The 17,945-nt window shown below is 44.7% G+C and overlaps 1 protein-coding gene across 1 annotated transcript; it reads right to left on the reverse strand.

The window, feature by feature from the left end:
• Positions 1–3,641: 3,641 nt before the first annotated feature.
• Positions 3,642–15,248, reverse strand: LOC129849234 (smoothened homolog). The gene is made up of 10 exons (XM_055916173.1): positions 11,207–15,248; positions 8,772–8,980; positions 7,970–8,179; positions 7,449–7,621; positions 6,829–7,048; positions 6,358–6,481; positions 6,159–6,251; positions 5,643–5,751; positions 4,501–4,686; positions 3,642–3,972 (listed from the first exon to the last, which is right to left on the reverse strand). Exons 1-10 carry the CDS (start codon positions 11,469–11,471, stop codon positions 3,753–3,755), a joined length of 1,809 nt encoding a protein of 602 aa, XP_055772148.1. The 5' UTR covers positions 11,472–15,248; the 3' UTR covers positions 3,642–3,752.
• Positions 15,249–17,945: the final 2,697 nt, after the last annotated feature.

A 17,945-nucleotide genomic window follows, 5' to 3' on the forward strand; every position in this document is an offset into this window, starting at 1 on the left:
AGCCATTACTATCCATTATATAGTAGAAGAGCTCAACCATTACTATTCATTATATAGTAGAAGAGCTCAACCATTACTATGCATTATATAGTAGAAGAGCTCAACCATTACTATGCATTATATAGTAGAAGAGCTCAACCATTACTATCCATTATACAGTAGAAGAGCTCAACCATTACTATGCATTATATAGTAGAAGAGCTCAACCATTACTATGCATTATATAGTAGAAGAGCTCAACCATTACTATGCATTATATAGTAGAAGAGCTCAACCATTACTATTCATTATATAGTAGAAGAGCTCAACCATTACTATGCATTATATAGTAGAAGAGCTCAACCATTACATATAGTAGAAGAGCTCAACCATTACTATGCATTATACAGTAGAAGAGCTCAACCATTACTATCCATTATACAGTAGAAGAGCTCAACCATTACTATGCATTATATAGTAGAAGAGCTCAACCATTACTATGCATTATATAGTAGAAGAGCTCAACCATTACATATAGTAGAAGAGCTCAACCATTACTATGCATTATACAGTAGAAGAGCTCAACCATTACATATAGTAGAAGAGCTCAACCATTACTATTCATTATATAGTAGAAGAGCTCAACCATTACTATGCATTATATAGTAGAAGAGCTCAACCATTACTATGCATTATATAGTAGAAGAGCTCAACCATTACATATAGTAGAAGAGCTCAACCATTACTATTCATTATATAGTAGAAGAGCTCAACCATTACTATGCATTATATAGTAGAAGAGCTCAACCATTACATATAGTAGAAGAGCTCAACCATTACTATGCATTATACAGTAGAAGAGCTCAACCATTACTATCCATTATATAGTAGAAGAGATCAGCCATTACTATCCATTATACAGTAGAAGAGCTCAACCATTACTATCCATTATATAGTAGAAGAGATCAACCATTACTATCCATTATACAGTAGAAGAGCTCAACCATTACTATTCATTATATAGAAGAGCTCAACCATTACTATCCATTATACAGTAGAAGAGCTCAACCATTACTATTCATTATATAGAAGAGCTCAACCATTACTATCCATTATACAGTAGAAGAGCTCAACCATTACTATTCATTATATAGAAGAGCTCAACCATTACTATCCATTATACAGTAGAAGAGCTCAACCATTACTATCCATTATACAGTAGAAGAGCTCAACCATTACTATCCATTATACAGTAGAAGAGCTCAGCCATTACTATCCATTATACAGTAGAAGAGCTCAACCATTACTATCCATTATACAGTAGAAGAGCTCAACCATTACTATCCATTATATAGTAGAAGAGCTCAACCATTACTATGCATTCAGTAAAAACCCCAAAGAGGTTATTTATATAGTAGAAGGCTCCCTGGAGTCCCCTGCAGTGTTTCAATAACTAACAGTTCATACAGTCCCTCCAACATAAGCAAGCATGCTGGCCACAGCCGCCTCAGTGCTTACATTATCTGATGACTCAGTCATTCACTACTAGTGTCAGACAGACTTCTCAATGACATTCACTGCCAGTGTCAGACAGACTCCTCAATGACATTCATTGCTAGTGTCAGACAGACTTCTCAATGACATTCACTTCTAGTGTCAGACAGACTTCTCAATGACATTCACTTCTAGTGTCAGACAGACTTCTCAATGACATTCACTACTAGTGTCAGACAGACTTCTGAATGACATTCACTTCTAGTGTCAGACAGACTTCTCAATGACATTCACGTCTAGTGTCAGACAGACTTCTCAATGACATTCACTTCTAGTGTCAGACAGACTTCTGAATGACATTCACTTCTAGTGTCAGACAGACTTCTCAATGACATTCACGTCTAGTGTCAGACAGACTCCTGAATGACATTCACTTTTAGTTGTAACATTGAAGCGTAGTGGAATCTCCATTAATATCAGCCAGGAGTTCCTCAATGATAAAAAAAAATATGGCATTTCATCTGCATAAAAAAATATATATTTTGAATGTTTGAATTTTCAGTTCAGCACTAAAATGTGCCATTTTCCTGAGAGGCATCCAATTCAGCCTTTGGACAGCTCCTTCTCCGGGTCTTTGGGGTCTTACCTACTGGCCCGTCATGGGAGACAGTGTGCATGCTGAAGGACAGCTCCTTCTCTGGGTCTTTGGGGTCTTACCTACTGGCCCGTCATGGGAGACAGTGTGCATGCTGAAGGACAGCTCCTTCTCCGGGTCTTTGTGGACTTACCTACTGGCCCGTCATGGGAGACAGTGTGCATGCTGAAGGACAGCTCCTTCTCCGGGTCTTTGGGGTCTTACCTACTGGCCCGTCATGGGAGACAGTGTGCATGCTGAAGGACAGCTCCTTCTCTGGGTCTTTGGGGTCTTACCTACTGGCCCGTCATGGGAGACAGTGTGCATGCTGAAGGACAGCTGCTTCTCTGGGTCTTTGGGGACTTACCTACTGGCCCGTCATGGGAGACAGTGTGCATGCTGAAGGACAGCTCCTTCTCCGGGTCTTTGGGGTCTTACCTACTGGCCCGTCATGGGAGACAGTGTGCATGCTGAAGGACAGCTCCTTCTCTGGGTCTTTGGGGTCTTACCTACTGGCCCGTCATGGGAGACAGTGTGCATGCTGAAGGACAGCTCCTTCTCTGGGTCTTTGGGGTCTTACCTACTGGCCCGTCATGGGAGACAGTGTGCATGCTGAAGGACAGCTCCTTCTCCGGGTCTTTGGGGTCTTACCTACTGGCCCGTCATGGGAGACAGTGTGCATGCTGAAGGACAGCTCCTTCTCCGGGTCTTTGTGGTCTTACCTACTGGCCCGTCATGGGAGACAGTGTGCATGCTGAAGGACAGCTCCTTCTCCGGGTCTTTGGGGTCTTACCTACTGGCCCGTCATGGGAGACAGTGTGCATGCTGAAGGACAGCTCCTTCTCCGGGTCTTTGGGGTCTTACCTACTGGCCCGCCATGGGAGACAGTGTGCATGCTGAAGGACAGCTCCTTCTCCGGGTCTTTGGGGACTTACCTACTGGCCCGTCATGGGAGACAGTGTGCATGCTGAAGGACAGCTCCTTCTCCGGGTCTTTGGGGTCTTACCTACTGGCCCGTCATGGGAGACAGTGTGCATGCTGAAGGACAGCTCCTTCTCCGGGTCTTTGGGGTCTTACCTACTGGCCCGTCATGGGAGACAGTGTGCATGCTGAAGGACAGCTCCTTCTCCGGGTCTTTGGGGTCTTACCTACTGGCCCGTCATGGGAGACAGTGTGCATGCTGAAGGACAGCTGCTTCTCTGGGTCTTTGGGGACTTACCTACTGGCCCGTCATGGGAGACAGTGTGCATACTGAAGACCAGCTCCTTCTCCGGGTCTTTGGGGTCTTACCTACTGGCCCGTCATGGGAGACAGTGTGCATGCTGAAGGACAGCTCCTTCTCTGGGTCTTTGGGGACTTACCTACTGGCCCGTCATGGGAGACAGTGTGCATGCTGAAGGACAGCTGCTTCTCTGGGTCTTTGGGGACTTACCTACTGGCCCGTCATGGGAGACAGTGTGCATGCTGAAGGACAGCTCCTTCTCTGGGTCTTTGGGGACTTACCTACTGGCCCGTCATGGGAGACAGTGTGCATGCTGAAGGACAGCTGCTTCTCTGGGTCTTTGGGGACTTACCTACTGGCCCGTCATGGGAGACAGTGTGCATACTGAAGGACAGCTCCTTCTCCGGGGCTTTGGGGTCTTACCTACTGGCCCGTCATGGGAGACAGTGTGCATGCTGAAGGACAGCTCCTTCTCCGGGTCTTTGGGGACTTACCTACTGGCCCATCATGGGAGACAGTGTGCATGCTGAAGGACAGCTCCTTCTCCGGGTCTTTGTGGAGCTCCTTGCGCTTGGAGAAGGCCTTGGCTATCATCTTGCTCTTCTTTATCCTCTTGGGCTCATCGTCGCTACGGCCGATAACCCTATGACAGGAACAACAAGTAGATAAATGACAATGTGACAGACAATGTTGACGTATCCCTTGACGTGGCAATCACGGTAAATTGTGCAGACATTAAAGCTGAAATCCGTACTTGGTGAAACTACCACGTCCGTTTGAGATACTACAACAACCAAGAAGTTGCATCAAACAACGAAGATTGTATTTTTTCGCTCAGACATCATTGCATGTGCGATAGAACAGCATAGTATGTACTGAAGAAAACAAAATGTCTGTGATGCTGGTACTCCTCTCCTCCGTTTCATCAACAAAACAAAAATAATAACAAATGCGCCGGGGGCGAACAGTGGCGCTGTTTCACCTTATGCGGATTTAAGCTTTAATACTCAGATAATGCTGTGTGAATGCCTCAGAGATAATAAAATGTGTAACTCCATACTTGGAATATTGTTGTTAAAGTTCATGTACTATTTTCTTACCTTTTCTCTACAAGACAACAAATTTTTGCTACAAAGGGACTGTGTGTGTTCTAAAGGAAATGGCTGCTTACTTGCACCAGGTGCGTTTCCAGATGAGGATAGTGGCCTTGGTCCACACCCAGGTGCTCATGGCGATGCCCGTGCCGAACATGGAGAACAGATTAATCTTTTCCACCAGTAGACTGGGACGGTTCTTGATAGTACATTCTGGGATCGGCTTGTTGGTCTGATGAGCGATCGTCACATTGGCCTCGCACCTGTTCATAACCAGCGCAGCGTTCATCAATCAACCCTCAAGAGCTCTTTTTACACAGGCAGTTGCATTTTCTGTGGTAAAATACTCGACATACCCACACCCACTGTAAATCTATATAAATGGGGAATATCCACATACTGAACCGTTGACATTAACCAGTTGTTTACTTGTTGAGACAGGAAAGAGAAATTTACATTTCTGAGGTGAAATTCATACCAGTCCACTCAAAGTCAACAGAGTGGAGAAATAAGGCTGCATTCACAGCACAACAAACCGGTAGGGCTGTGGTTACCACCAGTCTCAACAGCATCATCTGCTGGGAATCTCCCACTACCCCATACAACTGAGGGCATGTTCTAATACTCTTAAATCTCCCACTACACCATACAACTGAGGGCCATGTTCTAATACTCTTAAATCTCCCACTACCCCATACAACTGAGGGCCATGTTCTAATACTCTTAAATCTCCCACTACCCCATACAACTGAGGGCCATGTTCTAATACTCTTAAATCTCCCACTACCCCATACAACTGAGGGCATGTTCTAATACTCTTAAATCTCCCACTACACCATACAACTGAGGGCCATGTTCCAATACTCTTAAATCTCCTACTACATCATACAACTGAGGCCATGTTCCAATACTCTTAAATCTCCTACTACATCATACAACTGGAGCCATGTTCCAATACTCTTAAATGCATATTTCCTTCCTCCCTTCCTTGAAGTAATCCCTCGTCTGTCATATTGGATTGATGTAAGGAAACTTTCCAAGGCAAAGCTTTTATCAATTATGTCATGTCATATATTGGTGATTACTCCCATGTTCTGAGAAAATATATATATATATTTTTTAGGGTATTCCAAAAGGGCCCAGAAGTCCTTAGGTCCTCAACACCTGTTGAATATAGTTCCGGTTTACTGTAGGCTACATGAGGAGAAAAGGAACTCACAACACATATTCTCTGAAGCTCTTCTCCCACTCAGCCTGGTTGAAGAAGTCATAGAAGTGGCAGCCAAACGTGATTAAGACAAAGCCAAACGCCAGGAACCCAAATATACCTGATGAAGAGGAATTACACAAATGATTAGGGATATTTGAAATGCCAGAAACCTCAGGAGTCAGGACACAATATACTTTATATGAAGATAAAACCAAAGTGTTATATAACATATATTGTGCAACAGAATCGACAGTCAATCTATGATGAGGCAATTTAAGTGGCTTTATCAAAGGTTTATTCTAGCATGCTATTGTAGCATTTCGGTGGGGGGGGGGGGGGGGGGGCAGTGCTAGGTCTAACTAGGATCGCCTGATCCAAAGGCAGTGGATCTAACCACTGCTCCAAGAGAGCTAGCTCCCTTGTGAAAGTGGTTATCTGTCTTTTCAACACTAGCTAGGTTTGTTCCACCGTTCTGCCAGTGGTTTGGCTCTGGATATCTGGTGATTTACAGCTAAGGTGTCATACCAAGTCTTAGCATTGTTTCGTTGATTTTGCTCGCTGCCTTCTCACTCAGAAGACCTGGATGGTTACTCTTGATGGAGAACAACGTCATGACTCCTGCAGACACAAACAGAGGAAATCACTTTGGGAACGTCTGTTTATTTGGTAGCGTTTAAATTCTGAAATATGAAAATGTCTCGTTTTTGGGTTTGAGAGAACTCACCTCGTATGAGGAAATAGCCACCAATGACAAGCACAACTCCAATGGGAGCCAACACAAAGCCAGCACGGTAGCGGTAGTTCTTATAGCCCACGAAACAGATCCCACTGACAGAGTCTCCGTCCACCTGTGTCAAACAACAGAGAACAGAAACGCATACGTGTTTGAATGGCATAACGGCATAAAAGATAAATCATTTGGAAAACAAGACATTCTGAGTCATTGTCTTTCCATCATGAAAGACAATCATGAAAATAAATAAACTGTAGACACGGTTTGAGATTACCCTATTGCAAAATAACACAGTAACACTTAACTTGAAGCCTGCTGGTATAAAGCATTAAGATTCAGTTACAACGCATTGTGAGACTTGTCATAAGCATGTATAATGTGTTATTATCATAATTATTATAAATCGCAAATCACAGAAATTATTATTTTCAATGGCTAAAAGAAATGGTAGGTGTTCCATACCTCAGCAGTGGCTAGAATAGCCACAGTGAGGATGAAGGGGACGGACCATGTGACCATGTGGAAGTATGAGGTCTTGCCCGAGAGAGGCTGGTGGGTGGTGCCCAGGGCCTTGAAGGACGTGTGCCAGGCGTAGGTCAGCATGACGAACCAGATCACCCCAGACATCAGGGAGTAGTAGACGAGGCTGAAGATGATGACACACGACAGAGTCTCGGTAGACCTGGATGGAGAGAGAGAGAGAGCGAAGGACGTTAATGACTCAATTATTTTTAAGTGTACACTGCCATTGCATTGGCTGTATGGGTGTTATTAATTGTCTGAAAATGTCAATCAATCAGCCAACCAATCAAGTTTGAGAAACAAAGCGAACTTGTGAAAACGAACCTCCTGACTCCTGTACTAGCTAAATACAAGACCTACGAACCTCACCAGAAGATTCAAGAAATACTCCTTCAAATTGTATTTTCACATCTTATCTCATAATACTCCCACTTTCTTTCAACCCCTTCAATGTGTGCGTGTGTGCGTGTACAGTGTATGTGTATGTCTCAGGGGGTTGGGTCGGAAACAAAAACCACAATTGATTGACAATAAAATATGAAGTGTTCTCCTTCACTTACGAGGGCTCCCCTAAACGCATGGTGTTGTCACTCTTACACACGATCTCTTTGCGAGCTCCATCCATGAACTGAGCCAGCCAGCCGATACTACCCATGAAGAAACAGGTATTGATGTAGAAGAGGATGACGGCGGGGTAACGGTTTGAATTCTTCCAGTCCGCCAGAAAGGTGGCCTGTGAAAGGAGAGAGGGAAAGAGAGAAGGAGAGAAAAGATGAATACAAATGGAAAACACTTTTTGCTGTCCTTAGAAAGGCCAACTCACTGAAACACATAGCTCTCCACGAATTACTAACAATATCAGATAATAAAAAGCATTGTTTTGACAACTTCTGTGAAAAGCAGTATGAACCCATTATCTGAACAAGAATGGTATGTGTGTTACAATACCAGTATCTTCATTCCATTTGTAATCTCAAATATAAAAGCTAAAAGTCAAGTCAAAAAAGTTGTTTCTAACAGCTGCAAGTTACACTTGGAATTATGGGTAATGTTGTCCACAACACTGCTGTGTGAAGCTCACCAGAGTGAAAAAGGTGCAGAGCAGGGTGACGGTGCCGAACACAGCGATGTAGGCGTGCATGTCCGAGTGCTCCTCGTCGGTGAACAGGGGGTTGTTGCACTGGATGCCGCAGCCCTCCACATCTTTGTACCAGCTGGCCTGAACGTCTGTCTTCACCAGGGGGGCTTCGCAGTGTCCCGACGTGTTGAACTTCAGCTTCTGCACCTCGTTCTGTCTCACCATGGACGGAAGGCACAGCGAGCTCTTAATGTCACTCTGTTTGCTCTATTTTTCATATGAGGCATACGCCTCAATATTATGTAGTATTTTATAAAGTGGGTGATTCGAGCCCTGAATGCTGATTGGCTGACAGCTGTGGTATATCAGACCGTATACCACGGGTACGACAAAACATTTATTTTAACTGCTCTAATTATGTTGGGTAATCAGTTTATAATAACAATAAGGCACCGCAGGGGTAACAAAATGTGGAAAAAGTCAAGAGGTCAGAATACTTTCTGAATGCACTGTATATAATATATTATAGTATTATATAGTATAATATCGACAGTCATTTTATACTGAAAAACAATGACACTAGCCTGTTGACTAGATGGGTGGCTCCATGGAGGGGCCACCCACTGGGCACAGACTACAACTCAACGTCTACTCCACGTTGGTTCAATGTCATTTCATTGAAATGACGAGGAAACAACGTTGATTCGACCAGTGTGTGCCCAGTGGGTTGACAGTGCTGAAGCCCCCTCAATAATTGGCCTATAACCCCATCTGGACACATGCATAGTGAGAGCATCTACCATACCGTGCAGCCCATGGGGTACTTGTCCGTCTCCTCACACTTGAGGAAGTTGGGCCAGCCCCTCTCCTGGTCCACGATGCTGCAGGGGCGACGCGTAGCCTGGCACAGGTGCTGGCTGGGAAGCTCCACCTGCCCATTGTCACACTTTGGCATGTAGACGGCACACAGCAGGGGCTGGATGACCGCCCAGCAGCGAGGGGCGTTCCTCAGACCTGCATGGGTGAGAAGGGAGGTGAGGGACAATAATGTAGCTTGGGTTGACTTCAGTAGACACCAAATGGATGAGAATGCTCCTAAACTGAGAGAAATTGGCAGGTAGGTATCATAAGAAACACTCATTTTCGTTTTTCTGCAGTGAAACATTTTGCTACGGTGTGCCCTAATGAACACGAACCTGGTGCTCCAGCCTGTTTGTGCTTTATCAAACTCCTCTCTGGGTTTGTTCATTCATATTCATGCCAACTATCATGCCAAGTACGGTATGATATGACAACTATAATAGTGTTGGCTACAGCATATACAGAATGAGACCAGTCTGGATAAAAATAATACACATTCATCACTTCAGTGTGGTGAGGATGATGATCACTAGGGTCAGGAGATAAGTAGGACCTGGATGTTGATGATGGTGGCCACTAGGGTCAGGAGATAAATAGGACCTGGACGTTGATTGTGGTGGTCACTAGGGTCAGGAGATAAATAGGACCTGGACGTTGATGATGGTGGTCACTAGGGTCAGAAGATAAATAGGACCTGGACGTTGATGGTGGTGGTCACTAGGGTCAGGAGATAAATAGGACCTGGATGTTGATGGTGGTGGTCACTAGGGTCAGGAGATAAGTAGGACCTGGACGTTGATGGTCACTAGGGTCAGGAGATAAGTAGGACCTGGACGTTGATGGTGGTGGTCACTAGGGTCAGGAGATAAGTAGGACCTGGATGTTGATGGTGGTGGTCACTAGGGTCAGGAGATAAGTAGGACCTGGATGTTGATGGTGGTGGTCACTAGGGTCAGGAGATAAGTAGGACCTGGACGTTGATGGTGGTGGTCACTAGGGTCAGGAGATAAGTAGGACCTGGATGTTGATGGTGGTGGTCACTAGGGTCAGGAGATAAGTAGGACCTGGACGTTGATGGTGGTGGTCACTAGGGTCAGGAGATAAATAGGACCTGGATGTTGATGGTGGTGGTCACTAGGGTCAGGAGATAAGTAGGACCTGGACGTTGATGGTGGTGGTCACTAGGGTCAGGAGATAAATAGGACCTGGATGTTGATGGTGGTGGTCACTAGGGTCAGGAGATAAGTAGGACCTGGACGTTGATGGTGGTGGTCACTAGGGTCAGGAGATAAGTAGGACCTGGATGTTGATGATGGTGGTCGCTAGGGTCAGGAGACAAGTAGGACCTGGACGTTGATGGTCACTAGGGTCAGGAGATAAATAGGACCTTGATGTTGATGATGGTGGTCACTAGGGTCAGGAGATAAATAGGACCTGGACGTTGATGGTGGTGGTCACTAGGGTCAGGAGATAAATAGGACCTGGACGTTGATGGTGGTGGTCACTAGGGTCAGGAGATAAGTAGGACCTGGACGTTGACCCAGACTGGGATTGGTAGCTGGGTCCAGTGCCTTTCAACTCAACACCTCAGCTGTTACGGCAAGAGCTCCAAACCTCTTGATGAGGCAGCTAGCGTTACAATATCATGCACTTGGAAGGTCACTAGTTGTGTGGTCTGTTGTTTTTCCCATGGTGGGGGTGGGGACGGGAACCACTCTACAGATCAGCTGAGGATTAGTGGAAGGAAACGCAGGTTGATGGCTCACTAATGAGTGTTTATGCATGTGCAGGAATATCTAACACGTCAGAGAATCTTTTATTTTCCTTTCTTTATTTACTCTTAATATTAACCCCCATTTCCTGCAAAAGTCCTATTCCCATGTATTTGGTAATTACAAAAACTATCCATTTGGAGGGGCCCTCAACATTTCATTGCCTAGTTAACAGGCTATACTATACCAATTAACCTACTGACCTCGCATGTGACTATAACCAAATCTACCATAATGTTTAATAGCACAGTATAATACATCTTATTACATAAATATTATATAGTGCTACTTTTTTTTACTTATAATAGAACATTATGTTTATGTCAAATGGCAAGGTTAAGACTAAATAATCACAAGCGAAAGTTCAATGAATAATCACTAGTGAAAGTTCAACGTATAAAATACATAGATTTTATTTTACGTTTCCTTTTGCAAATGACAATATGAGCATCTAGATTTTATCCGATGCTAATAGAGGGAGTGGGGTCTGCACTTAATAACACAACACAAATGTATAATACGTTTGTCAATTAATTGAATTTCAATTACAGTAAATGAACAACATGACCCCTTTGTACCTATGCTTATTAACCAAATACAGGCTTACCAGACCACATGGCCAACTTCTCAAATGCTTCGTCTTGGGTACTTGAGTCTTCAGCCAAGACAAGAGACGTGTGCGTGTACGGTAGTGGGGACCCAAGACAGGTATTATACTTCAGCACTTCACATGTTGTAGTTCTCTTGCAGAAATCATTGAAAATTGTTTCGTTTCTCTGTACCGTTACCGCATGAGTAGCCTGAAAGGAGGCAGCCCAAACGCAAAGCATCCCCAACACACCAACAATGGCACTCCAGCCATGGGAAGACATCTTGGAGATTCAACCGTGCAACTTTGTTTCCAGGAATTAAAAAATTATACTTTGTATTCCAGTAATCTTAGAAGTAACCGTTAATAAAAATAGCACGAAGTGCTCTTGTTCATTTGATGGCGAATGTAACATTATGATACAATGAAACGAAACGTTTTCACAGTTTTCACGCAGTCCCGAACTTTTTCATTTAGCATGTTGTCGTATAATCCTTAATTTATCACTGGAATTCCCTACACACAATCCGATCGCCACCAAAAAACGAAAAATGCATGATATTGAATTAAAATCAAGTGGAACTATTCCTTCCGCTGTTTTTGTTGGATATGCCTATTAAAAAGAAATCAAAGTAACAGATCCACCCTCCCCCACAACTGGCCGTGAAAAGTCTGAAACTGTAACATGATCTCTAGTCTACGCGCTCCATCCCCCTCGCGCTCCCACTTTCCCCTATTTTGCTGAAAAAACTATTTTCATTTGATCTGTGTAGGCCTATCCCAAAAAAGGCCGTTTTGGGGGATTCCTATAGAATTCTGCGATGTGTCTAATGGAGTTTGGTCTTTGTTTTTCTCGCTTGCAGTCGTGTCTGCTATTTTGTTCTGCCTCTGGTATGCACATGGTGGGGGAGAGCCAAAGTAACAAAACGCTCTCATCCCATCCCCCTCTCCATGGGTAAGACTATGCCTTATAGGAATACCAAAAACAATCTCTCTCCTGCTAGGACAGACTGCAGTAGAAAAGCCATATGTGTACCTTTATTTCGTATGCTTGTTTGTTTAATCGTCCGTTCATTTAGAGCCTTTATTTCTGACATAACACATTTGTCAAATCAATCACAATCAAATGGTATTGTCACCGGCTTCGTAAACAACAGGTGTAGACAGTGAAACGCTTACTTATGGGCCCTTACCAACACTGCAGAATACAATAAATACAACAAATCATATTTAAAAAATAGTAACACAAGGAATATATACACAATGAGCAATGATAGCTTGGCTACATAACTGGAGTACCAGTAAGACACTCACTTTGCTCATTTCCAAAAACAAGTAAAGAAAGATCTCAAAAGACCCATACTGTCCTCCACTACTTACATCTGACCCTACCTCCTACATTTGCACTTGTTGCTGTTAAGAATGAGTAGATTTGCAATCATAGACTGATCAGTTATGTTGGTGTGAACAAGCATTTCAGTAGTCTTTACAAAAGTACTTCAAATCTGTGAATAAACTAGAGCCTCACTTTGCCAAACAATTTAAATCTTAGTGATTATGCGAACACAGTAGGCTATATTTCTTTGTCAGCCCACTCCAAAGACTGTTCATTCACCACCACAAAAATGGTAACTGCGAGTTTATCCGCCAGTGGCATGCCAGTAGCCACTCAGGGAAAGTTTGTTGTCGTGGACATAAACAAGTAAATTATCCACTCCTTAGGCTACTTTGATTCTAAAAGATCAGACAAGATTGTAATGTTCTCTGCTTAAATTGCAGTTTCTAAATGAGTATGCAGCCTACTGTATGGGTGTTGGTCGGGGAATGGGATGGCCTGGTGGAATTAGAAACAATTAATAACTTCATGGCATTTTGGATGTGTAAAAAAAGTTTGTCTTGTTTATTTCCTTGCAGTCCATATTAATTCAGTTTCCTAGGAGACCCTCATAATGGAAATGTGGATTCTCTCTCCCAGTTAAGGTAGCACTGCTCTTCAACCGAATGAGCCCTCAAACTGACCAAGAAAAGTTCCAGAGGTTGATTATAAGTTAACTGTAAATTAAGCCATAAGTGACTGACATTGGTCAGATTTAAGATTCTGTCTATTTCAACCAATGGGACAGCCACGCTGTAGATTTAATGAATGTTTCATCATTCACATAGACAGAACACCATACAGTCTCAAACAATCCTCTTCATGCTTGTGATGTGATCAAAAGCCTCTCTCTAACCTGACCATTATGGGGCAGTGTATTAGATGTAATGCTCCAACAGCCTACCTCCTGCTGGTTGAAATGACACTGGATGTTTTGTTTTTGTCCTGTGCTGTATGAATGAGGGGGGCTCCATGTTCCCCCATCGTTTTCTCTGAGTGAAGCATTGTGCCTCCTTAAAACCCACAGCAACATGGCTGTCTGAGAATGAGTCAGGGAGAGACCAGGACCACACACAGAGCCCGTGGGCCCCTCACTGGAGCGCCCGGCCAAATCTCTCTTGCTTTCTCTGCGCGCGCACGCACCAGAAGAGAGAGACAGACTCACATCTACAGGTCAGTTATTACAGCAGAGAGAAAAGTGCCAATGTGACATCTCATTTCATAATTTTCTGTGTAACAGAATGTCCCCTGGAATACATATTAGTAGTAGGGACTGTGCCTAAGTCCTGTGTGTTAATGAACCTGAGCCTTCCTACAGAACACACTGATGTCTCAATGCCTGCCTCTGAATAACTTCCCCTTAACACTGACATTATGAACACCTGGCCTGTAGGCCTATAATGTTATAGTTCATGCAATTAGTTAAAACAACTGCAGGGCCATGTGCACAAAGCAGAAAGGTGTATGGAGTAGAAGTGCTTCACATGCAGGATTGTGTGTGCTCCCAAGCCCAGGAACATCAGATTTCAGGCCAGGAATGCATCTAAGCTCAGGTTTTCATTCGCCAAACGGGGTGGAGAAGAACCATTTTAATGTTTTACATCTGACTGTTCACAGCTATATTAGACTTTCAGCCCCAACTAGCCTGGAATGAACTTTAGTGTTTGCAATCAAATCATGAACATTTAAAAATATAAATACACTCAACTCACTTATAATTTCCCCTGTGTTTCTAATTCAACATGTTGTATTGTGGGCAGTAGCAAGACCATACTACACTTTTGTTAAGTATTGCAACACTGGCTGGTACAATCTGTGAAACTGCAGATTAGACAATAAAACAAAATACATTTGTTAAACTGATTGACTATAGAACACACATTTAGTCTTTGTGGATAGCGTACACAGCCCTGCTTTCACTTGATACTACTTGCTGCAGTAATAGAACATGGAGCTGTGTAAACTGTTGTCACAATGGTCCTATTGAAGATTATAAAGAGGTTGCAGTTCAGTAGCCATTTATGCCTATATCCATGTGTCATTTTCTCTCACGCTACCTCAACCCCTATGTCCTCATCACCCACCCACTGACAGGTCACAACAAGCCATCTGGGAGCACAATACAGGGAAAGAATGTCATGAGACTCTTAAATATACAGTAACTGTCATGTTTTTGATCATCATGTCTTGTCCCTGTGCTTCCCTCTGCTGGTCTTATTAGGTTCTTTCCCTCTTTTCTATCCTTCTCTCTCCTCCTCCCTTTCTCCCTCTCCCGCTCTCTCTCTATCGTTCCGTTCCTGCTCCCAGCTGTTTCTCATTCTCCTAACGACCTCATTTACTCTTTCACACCTGTCCCCTATTTTTGCCCTCATTAGAGTTCCTATTTCTTGCTCTGTTTTCCGCTTCAGTCCTTGTCGGATTCTTGTTTGATGTTTGCTGTTCAGTGTCCTTGTTCCGCCCTGTCGTGTTTTTGCCTTCATCAGATGCTGCATGTGAGCAGGTGTCTAGTGGTCGCGTCTCCAGTCGTTCATCTCTACTGACGAGAGGATTTCAGTTTTCCTGTTTTGTTTTTACCTTAGATATATCAGGAGTATCGTTTTTGTCTAAGACTGGAATAAAGACTCTGTTTCTATTACGTCGCTTTTGGGTCCTCCATCAGCATAACAGAAGAATCCGACCAAGAATGGACCCAGCGACTACGGATTCTCGCAAGACTGCCATTGAGATCCAGGGAGAAATGCTCGGTAGACACGAGCAGGAATTGTCTGCTGCTCGTCATGCCGTTGAGACCCTGGCCGCTCATGTCTCCGATCTCTCAGGACAGTTTCAGAGTCTTCGTCTCGTGCCACCAGCTACTTCCTGGTCTTCCAAGTCTCCGGAACCTAGGGTTAATAACCCACCTTGTTACTCTGGGCAGCCCACTGAGTGTCGCTCCTTTCTCACCCAGTGTGATATTGTGTTCTCTCTCCAGCCCAACACATACTCAGGAGAGAGAGCTTGGATCGCTTACGTCATATCGCTCCTGACTGGTCGGGCTCGGGAGTGGGGCACAGCTATCTGGGAGGCAAGGGCTGAGTGTTCTAACGTTTATCAGAACTTTAAGGAGGAGATGATACGCGTTTTTGATCGTTCTGTTTTTGGGAAGGAGGCTTCCAGGGTCCTGGCTTCCCTATGTCAAGGTGATCGATCCATAACGGATTACTCTATAGAGTTTCGCACTCTTGCTGCATCCAGTGACTGGAACGAGCCGGCGTTGCTCGCTCGTTTTCTGGAGGGACTTCACGCTGAGGTTAAGGATGAGATTCTCTCCCGGGAGGTTCCTTCCAGCGTGGACTCTTTGATTGCACTCGCCATCCGCATAGAACGACGGGTAGATCTTCGTCACCGAGCTCGTGGAAGAGAGCTCGCGTTAACGGTGTTTCCTCTCTCCGCATCTCAACCATCTTCTCCCATCAGCTCAGAGACTGAGCCCATGCAGCTGGGAGGTATTCGCATCTCGACTAAGGAGAGGGAACGGAGAATCACCAACCGCCTTTGTCTCTATTGCGGTTCTGCTGGACATTTTGTCATATCATGTCCAGTAAAAGCCAGAGCTCATCAGTAAGCGGAGGGCTACTGGTGAGCGCTACTACTCAGGTCTCTCCATCAAGATCCTGTACTACCTTGTCGGTCCATCTACGCTGGACCGGTTCGGCTGCTTCCTGCAGTGCCTTGATAGACTCTGGGGCTGAGGGTTGTTTTATGGACGAAGCATGGGCTCGGAAACATGAGATTCCTCTCAGACAGTTAGGGAGGCCCACGCCCATGTTCGCCTTAGATGGTAGTTCTCTCCCCAGTATCAGATGTGAGACACTACCTTTAACCCTCACAGTATCTGGTAACCACAGTGAGACCATTTCCTTTTTGATTTTTCGTTCACCTTTTACACCTGTTGTTTTGGGTCATCCCTGGCTAGTATGTCATAATCCTTCTATTAATTGGTCTAGTAATTCTATCCTATCCTGGAATGTTTCTTGTCATGTGAAGTGTTTAATGTCTGCTATACCTCCTGTTTCTTCTGTCCCCTCTACTCAGGAGGAACCTGGTGATTTGACAGGAGTGCCGGAGGAATATCATGATCTACGCACGGTCTTCAGTCGGTCCAGAGCCAGCTCTCTTCCTCCTCACCGGTCGTATGATTGTTGTATTGATCTCCTTCCGGGGACCACTCCTCCTCGGGGTAGACTATTCTCTCTGTCGGGTCCCGAACGTAAGGCTCTCGAGGATTATCTGTCTGTTTCTCTCGACGCCGGTACTGTGGTGCCTTCTTCCTCTCCCGCCGGAGCGGGGTTTTTCTTTGTTAAGAAGAAGGACGGTACTCTGCGCCCCTGCGTGGATTATCGAGGGCTGAATGACATAACGGTTAAGAATCGTTATCCGCTTCCCCTTATGTCGTCAGCCTTCGAGATGCTGCAGGGAGCCAGGTTCTTTACTAAGTTGGACCTTCGTAACGCTTACCATCTCGTACGCATCAGAGAGGGGGACGAGTGGAAAACGGCGTTTAACACTCCGTTAGGGCATTTTGAATACCGGGTTCTGCCGTTCGGTCTCTCTAATGCTCCAGCTGTCTTTCAGGCATTAGTTAATGATGTACTGAGAGACATGCTGAACATCTTTGTTTTTGTTTACCTTGACGATATCCTGATTTTTTTTCACCGTCACTCGAGATTCATGTTCAGCACGTTCGACGTGTACTCCAGCGCCTTTTAGAGAATTGTCTCTACGTGAAGGCTGAGAAGTGCGCCTTTCATGTCTCCTCTGTCACTTTTCTCGGTTCTGTTATTTCCGCTGAAGGCATTCAGATGGATCCCGCTAAGGTCCAGGCTGTCAGCGATTGGCCTGTTCCTAAGTCACGTGTCGAGTTGCAGCGCTTTCTCGGTTTCGCTAATTTCTATCGGCGTTTCATTCGTAATTTCGGTCAAGTGGCTGCCCCTCTCACAGCTCTGACTTCTGTCAAGACTTGCTTTAAGTGGTCCGGTTCCGCCCAGGGAGCTTTTGATCTCCTCAAGAAGCGTTTTACATCCGCCCCTATCCTTGTTACTCCTGACGTCACTAAACAATTCATTGTCGAGGTTGACGCTTCAGAGGTGGGCGTGGGAGCCATTCTGTCCCAGCGCTTCCAGTCTGACGATAAGGTTCATCCTTGCGCTTACTTTTCTCATCGCCTGTCGCCATCGGAACGCAACTATGATGTGGGTAACCGCGAACTGCTCGCTATCCGCTTAGCTATAGGCGAATGGCGACAGTGGTTGGAGGGGGCGACCGTTCCTTTTGTCGTTTGGACTGACCATAAGAACCTTGAGTACATCCGTTCTGCCAAACGACTTAATGCACGTCAAGCTC

Source organism: Salvelinus fontinalis, unplaced genomic scaffold (assembly GCF_029448725.1).
Source record: "Salvelinus fontinalis isolate EN_2023a unplaced genomic scaffold, ASM2944872v1 scaffold_1401, whole genome shotgun sequence".
Taxonomy (NCBI): Eukaryota; Metazoa; Chordata; class Actinopteri; order Salmoniformes; family Salmonidae; genus Salvelinus; species Salvelinus fontinalis.